This window comes from Egretta garzetta, unplaced genomic scaffold (genome assembly GCF_000687185.1).
Source record: "Egretta garzetta isolate BGI_Z169 unplaced genomic scaffold, ASM68718v1 scaffold85, whole genome shotgun sequence".
Lineage (NCBI taxonomy): Eukaryota > Metazoa > Chordata > Aves > Pelecaniformes > Ardeidae > Egretta > Egretta garzetta.
Genome location: NW_009259718.1, coordinates 1,181,283 through 1,189,170, shown reverse-complemented (window position 1 = coordinate 1,189,170; position 7,888 = coordinate 1,181,283). Strand labels below are relative to the sequence as shown.

The following is a 7,888-nucleotide window of genomic DNA, read 5'->3' as shown; positions in this document are numbered from 1 at the left end:
GTGGCCTGACCCTCTTTCCACATTCCATGGAGCTTACTCTTTTCTTTGAGTTTCACTAGAAGCTCCTTGTTCATTCATGCAGGCCTCTTGCCTCATTTACTTGATTTCCTACTCACAAGGATGCACCAATCCTGAGCACGGAGGAAGAGCTGCTTAAATAGCAGCCAGCTCTCTTGGACTCCCCTACCTTCAAGAGCCATAGCCCATGGAATTCTTCCAAGTAGGTCCTTGAAGAGGCCAAAGTTAGCTTTCCTGAAGTCCAACGTGGCAGTCCTACTTGTTGTTCTGCTTCCCCCTCTCAGAATCCGGAACTCCACCATCTCGTGGTCACTGCAGCCAAGCCTGCCCCCTACCTTCACATCCTCAACCAGTTCTTCTTTATTTGCCAGCACAAGGTCCAGTAGCGCTCCCCTTCTTGTTGGCTCCTCCACCACCTGGGTCAAAAAGTTATAGTTGATGTTCTGCAGGAACCTCCTGGACTGTGTGCACCTTGCCGTGTGGTCCTTCCAGTTGATATCAGGATAGTTGAAGTCTCCCATGAGAACCAGGGCCTGCGATTGCGAGGCTACATTTAGCTGTCTATAGAAGGCCTTGTCTACTTCCTCGTCCTGGTTGGGTGGTCTATAGTAAACACCCACCACAGTGTCACCCATGCTGGCCTGCCCCTTAATTTTTACCCACAAGCTTTCAACTTGTTCTTCATCCGCTCCCGGGTAGAGTTCTATACATTCCAGTTGCTCCTTTACATAAAGAGCAATTCCACTGCCTTGCCTCGTAGGCCTGTCTTTCCTGAAAAGCACATAGCCATCGACGGCAGCATTCCAGTCATGCATCTTGCTGTGCTTGTGTCATGCCACGCCATTGAATTAGTCCCATTTCCAACAGAACATAAAACAAAGATCAAAATGGAGGAAAGAAAAGTAAAACAAAGGTGGTGTGACCTAAATAGAGTTCTGTAATTCTCAAAACTCACTGTTGTGAAGTAGTGTAGATGGGGATCATATATATTACTGGTTCCCATGTCTCCTTTTATTTGTACTATGGGAGGATAATGAAACCACTGTAAGTACATTTCTACTAATTTTTTTCTGTCTCTCTAATCTCTCATGTAAATCTTTTTGATACATGGAACATGAATCCTCTGAATGAAAGTAATCAACCAAAGTAACAGAGCACTTTGTGCAGAGACTTGTTACCAATAAGATTTTCCTGCTCTCCAAGAGGAGGCAAGCATTAAACATTAAACAACAATTCATCAGGTTGTATGTACACTGAATTAAACAGAATTTGTATTACTGAGATTGATTTTTCTCTTGGCGTACAGGTTGCCTTACCAGGCATAAGTTAACTTTGATTTTTTTCAGGACATTTATTTTCTGTATTTTATAACTAATACCTTGAAAGCTCTGACCTAAGAAGAGGTGGTGGTGGATTTTTATTGGCTTGAAGTGAGAGTCAGGGAAGGAAGAACTACTTTTGTTGCAGAAGGGAAAGTGCTAAAATACAAGTACGTAATTTTCTTGCATGCATTTCCACATCCATGGAGTTCCAAAACTGTCTGGTATTTCCTCTGCTCTGTTGGTAGTTGTCCCTCCTCATCCATTTCAAAAAGTTTGTTCTCCAGCCTGGTCCATGGGTTCTTTCATGTTATTACCCAGTTCCTGGGATGGCACTGGGAGAGGCACCAGCATAGACACGTTTTCAGAGGCTGCAGCTCCTCATCTGTGTTGCAGAATTACCGTAAGAGCAGATACACGTTAGTGGGCCATTGGCATTTGCTCAGTGCTAGTGCTATTGCCGCTGTCATTTCAGCAATGATACCAAAAAAAAAAATGAGCATCCTTTTGTAGGGAAGAGTATGTAGGCAGGGCCTTGCAAGGTGACTTGGCCTATTAGGATGTATTGGTAAGAGCTATTAAGATGTCCTAAAACCACAAGCATTTATTGGCAAATAATGGTGAATGGAGGTCTTAAATTCTGAGTCTTTAACAACACACAAAACCAGCAGTTCTCTGCATATTGTGTATTCAAGGTCTGTATTTCTGTGTGTGTTACCACGTGCCATTTCTTTACTCATTGGAGACTGCTGCTCTTTGAGGCAGGATAGATGACAGGTAAGGAAAACGGAGCACTGTGAGAGCAACACACCACACTCTGCTTGAAATGATGTGTTAAGTCACAATAATATTATTAAATTGCTCCAGCTAAATGAGGTTTGTTTTCGGGTATTAAGATACATAGCCAGTGGACCTGCTGACAAGGGACTCCAGTTGAAGACCTGCAAGTTCTGTACTATTCTCATCCACGAAAAGTCTCTATGTATCACCTTTCTCAGTAGAAAGATCTAGCTGTTAATACAGCAAGTACAGGAGAGGTTACTTCTGGTTAATTCGCCTAGCTTTCAAAAATAATTTTTCAGGCTGATATAATTAATTATACCCACCCACCCCAACATTAAATGCATTCACAGTCTTGATAGGATTTGCACAGAAGACTGCCTGAAAATATCAGAAGTCTTTTTAAGACCTGTTTTACTGCTGGAAATGCTCAGTTCCACAATTAGGCACTATGTGATTATAGTACTTTGTCATTTAATTCCTCTTTGTTCCTTCTTTCCTTTGCTAATGTATTCTGTAACAAAGTACCTTATTATAAAGCTACGTTTGTTGTTTCCCTGTGTTACATTCACATGGACCTCTAACCTGATCCTGGATATTAAAAGTCATACTAAAGTCTTTGATTTTTGTCTTGTTCTGTTTAGCCACGAGCAAGTTCATATGTTTAAGTTGGAGATAATTGAGACATGAAAATGGGTGTAAATAAAATGGTTACAAACGTTAACACTGGCTTACTATATATGAATGGTTAATATGTATTATTAATCCCTTAATAGTTAGAAATTCAGTATGAGCAAAGTAACATTTCTAAAATACGCAGGATTTTTAAACTTTTTTTTGATGTGTAGTTGTGGCATGTGAGTTTAGGACTTTTAAATTTGCACTTCTTGGGTTTTGGCGGGGAAGGGACTAATGGGTTAAGAGATTGTTTTAAATAATGATGCAAGTGTCACCTTGAAATATCTCCTAATGAAAATATTGAATGGGCAGAACAATTATACCCTTGTCTGCATTTGTAATCAGAAAACACCTTATGCTGGAGACCATATTAACTAACATGACCTTAAACATAAGTTTGACTTAAGTTTTAGTGCACAAGTGCAAAGCTTAAAGGAAAAACGGTTTGGCAGCAGCTCACACTCCCACTAAAGACATGTACTAAAAACGTCCACAGGTTTTTTGTCCTGTTGGCTTCTCTGAATGCTTTAATTGTACTTCATGCTTCAAATCTATTGCTGATTTTTTTTTTTTCCTCTTCTCTATTCTCTTTCAGAAAGACGAGGTGTACCTCAATTTGGTGCTGGACTATGTTCCTGAAACAGTATATAGAGTTGCCAGACATTATAGTCGGGCCAAACAGACACTCCCTATGATTTATGTCAAGGTAGGTAACTGATAGATGTGGTTAGATGAAGAAGGATATTATAGGAATAGACTCTCTGGATATCTCTTTTCTGACTTAACTAGTTTTCTGAATTTTTTAGGAACGCATACATCTTGAGGCAAGAAAAAAAATATTAAAATGATTACTTGTTACCGTGAAGGAAGAACACAGGCGAGACGCTTAAGGAGTGTTTTGGGTTTTAAGCATCTTAAATAGAGACTGACACCAGCCAGATTAGCAGCTTCAGTTTCCTGAGATGATGCAGGCACAATAGCACAAAGGTCAGGAACTGAAAGAGGATGTCAGGAAGAATAGTGTTCTCTTATCTGTTATCTTCCCCCTTTCCTGGTATATGAGTAAGAGTTCATGTGCTTCTGTTGTGGGCATGAAAGGCATATTTTTGTCACCTTCCCTTCACTTGGAGCTCAGTGGCTCTTGTCTTGAAGAGGCTACATGGAGTAAGATGTTTGTATGCACATTGTAGCCTCAAAACCTCCCTTAAGTTGTCTTCATCTTTTGTCATCTTTTACAAAGTGGTTAAAATGAATAATTTTTTTCTTTTTTGTCAAGCATGAGACCCATCTGGGTCTCATAGTTCTATTTCGTATATTGTGACCACAATCTACACACTAGTGAATGATCATGTTTTCACATAGCATCAACTTGTTAACATGGCATCCAGGTAACATGAAATGAAAATTAACAATATTCCAGATTCATAGTGATTTCTCCAGACTCCTCTTTAAAAGTCTGATGCTTTAACATGAGGATGGGCTTAAGAAAAAACCCCTTTAATTTGATTGAAAGAAGATGAAAGTTACAAATAGTAATTATTCCAGTAATGAAGTGTTGTGCCATAACTGTATGTGCATAAATGTAAATGGCATGTCTCCGCAATAGCCAGCACTGGTGCCTTTTTTTAAGAAAGCATAGAATCTTGTCACCCAGCAGTAAGAAATTCTGCTACAAGGTCACTCTGTTTGGTCTGTTGATGGAACAGCATGTCTTCAGGTTATATGCTCCCCAAAATTTCTTAGCTTAGTTTTTGATAAATTGGCTTTTGTCAAGTACTCTTGCCCTAATAGTTGTTCATTATGGAGACTTGGAAAAAAATTGTCCATACTTAACTTTTGAGAGAAAATTCTACTTCAACTCCTTCATCTTGCTGGATACTTGGGACTTCCCATTCCAGGTAGCCTGGAAGGCTGTTCTTATTTTTCTGGCAAGGCAAGCCTTTCTCGTAATCCTGTATTTAAAAGGATCATGTTACCTTGATGTCATTAAAGCTTTTGCAATTTTCCAGACATCTTGTCTACACAAAGGTCAGATCATACCTGTTTCTTCACTTCTGATTGATACCTAGGCAGGCAGTGCACTGCTCTTCCCTGGGTAATAAAGAAACTGTTGAAGAGCTGCAAAGAAGCTTTCCTAGTAATCTTTTTGTTAATTTTTACTTGTAACTTGTAACATGCTGTAAGAAATTCTTGGAAATTTTGGGTTTGCTGTGTGGAGATGAAAGGCATACTTTCTAAATCCTGCATGTGTTGACTTGACTTCTCAAGTTAGAGCAATCTTGGATTATTTTGCAATACACTTGCACAATACATACTTGACGTGTCTAGAACAGGCAATTCAGAAAACATGTTTGTTTGCTTTTCTTTGTGCAGAGTTGTGGTTTTGAGAAACAAATATGAAAACTAAAGACCTAGAGCCAAAATTCAGGCAATTCTCTTTCCACTCCTGCCTTCCACACCAAATGAACAACAGAAAACAAGGGAGAGAGACAGAGTGAAAGACAAAGATAGTGGTGAAAGTGAGGCAAATGTGACCTGACATCAATATCTAGCAATTGCACCCGGTTTTACAGGCCATTAAAGGTGAACTGTGGAGAATGAGCTTAGAAAAGGAAAGCATGGAGTTGCAACTCGAGTACAATACCCTGCCTGTAGCTTGATATTTCCCCCCTCCCCCCCTGAAATGGAACCTGGGGGGAGACACAACAAAGATAACAAATAACCTGGGAGCCTGTTGTCAACCTTGAACCTGGGCTTCCCGTGCCTTTATGACTGTATATGCTCTACAGTCCTAATTGTGTCCAGCAGCTCTTTATTCTCCATGGCCAAAAATGTGTAGCTCCAGCAGCTGGACATCCTCTCCTTGCCCTGTGAAGCTCTTGGCTTCATAACACTTCCCCTTGCTGTATTCCTCCTTGCTAATGGGCTGGTTAGCCTTGGATAGGGGGCAGAGCAAACTCTCCCTCAGCATACTTGTTTGCTGTGCATTGCGTAGAATTATCCTCAACAGTTGTTTTTATCTGCCCTCTCTTTTTGCCTGGAGATTTGAAACGAAAATGAGTCTGTCCCCTCACCAAGAGAAACTGGGAGATTCACTCAAGTGACAGTCTGAGACACTACCGTAGTCCTTGGGCAACATTTAATATGTTGTTAATAACTTCATCACCTAAAGGGTTTTCTTCGTTGCATTTTTTAGTTTTTGGTTGGTTTTTTTTTTTTCATTGCCTAAACTGGAATACTTGATTTCTATGAAGAGGCTGATTTATAAAGCAAACTGGAACATCTTTATTTTGTGTGTGTGTTTTATGACTACCATTATTTATGAATGTTGGAAAGCTGGCACAATTATTTTTTTGTAGTTGTGCTAATTTTTGGAACGACAAACGAACAAATTTGAACTGCTTGTGTGGATAAGGCCTTTGGGAGAGGTATGTGAATACCTTGCCCATCTCCATAGCACTAATATGCATTCAGCAGGGTCTTTTTTGAGTTGTTATGGTTTTAGTCTAATAGGAGTTTGTGCTAAAATTAATTGTTTACACTGTTTTGACTGGGAAAGCATACCTTATGCAATGTTTCCATGTTCCAGTTGTACATGTATCAGCTGTTCCGGAGTTTAGCCTATATCCATTCCTTTGGGATCTGCCACCGGGATATAAAACCACAGAACCTCTTGCTGGACCCTGATACAGCTGTTCTAAAACTCTGCGACTTCGGAAGGTAAGCACGTCTGTGGCCTGAAGCCTGGTGGAAAGAGCTTCCTTCAAAGGGAACCTGGGTGCAGTTTTGCAGAGAAACCCTCTGTGTTCCTCTGAAGGTCTTCATTTGTAGTTTTGAAACTACAAATCAATATGGAGGGAATTAATATTCAAGGCTGTTATTTGTGCAGGTAGTCAAAAAAATAAAATATGCCACTGCATAGGGAAAATACTGTGCCGTGGAAAAATACAACCAAATACTAGGGTGAAATGTGTTTGGGGAAGAGAGGACAGGCGCAGTGGTATATTAAACTGAAAAGGCTGATGTTACACTTTATTAGTCTACTTGAATGTACACCAAGTTATTTAGTATTTCAAATACTGTAGAGGCTCAAGATCAGAAGCAACACTTCTAATTGAAGCTCTTGGATAGTGATCATCTATACCCTAGGTTCCAATGGCGCATTTATTTCCACTCTCCATTCAGGTGAATCACCTTTAGAGTCCAGCCCTCATCTTGAAACTGATCCAGAAATTCTGGGAATCCACACTGAGACAGGAGATGGATTTCTCTCCGGGGAAGTTCAGTCTTTAGATTGTGCTATAACTTTGCAGACTAAAATAGTTAGGGCGTATGTGCAAGGGGTCACCGGAGCTGCTGTTGCTAAATTCACTTGCCTGTAGTGAGTGGGAATGTCAGATGGTGGTTATTCAAGCAGTGCATCGTCATGCCTGGTGGCTCGGGAATCTCCTCCTCAGCTCTGCCTCACCAGTGTTGGAGCAAAATAGGAATTGCGCTGAAACTCAAAAGTAACAATGCATAAAAAGATGGTAATTCCTCTGCATTAACAGTGGGAATTTGTTAATTGTAGTTTCTAGAAAGAAAACAAAAAAATTAGACTTTTTAAAACAGGCTAAATGGGTGGTGGGAGTCTTTCCCTGAAGGCTGAGAGGAGTGTCTGGAAGGCTGGATGTTGGATTTGGCTGGCTTGCCACTCAGCTGGGTTTGGTGCTACTTAGTTGAATGTCATATTTCTAAAAGGGCAGTTTTGTCTTCCTGCTCTTTTCCATCTAACACTTGGTGTTAATTAAGAAAGAAGCATAATATGTTCATGGGCTCATGTTCCAAAAGTAATGTGCTCTCATGTTCCTTTATTTTCTTAGACGCTTCCAAAAGTAGTGGTTACTGTAGGTTAGATCCTTTGTGACTGATCTCTTGCAGTATAAATTAAGCCTTCATGTTAATCGTGGACCATTAACATGTGACTACACTGCAAAGGTTTTTTGGGGTTTTTTTAAATCTTTGGCTGCTCATACCCCTTTTGCCTCATACCACACTCCCTTAAACAGCGGAGCCAGATATTCTGATGCAAGTTTAAAAAAAAAAACAAAACA

General features: G+C 40.1%; 1 protein-coding gene across 2 annotated transcripts in view; it reads left to right on the top strand.

The window, feature by feature from the left end:
- The window catches only part of GSK3B (glycogen synthase kinase 3 beta), a 94,861-nt gene that overhangs the window by 39,595 nt on the left and 47,378 nt on the right, over positions 1 to 7,888 (top strand). For both annotated transcript variants that reach the window (XM_035894542.1, XM_035894540.1), the window contains exons 4-5: positions 3,391 to 3,501; positions 6,385 to 6,515. In XM_035894542.1, coding sequence (XP_035750435.1) covers positions 3,391 to 3,501; positions 6,385 to 6,515 — 242 coding nt within the window. The remainder of the gene's footprint in view (positions 1 to 3,390; positions 3,502 to 6,384; positions 6,516 to 7,888) is intronic.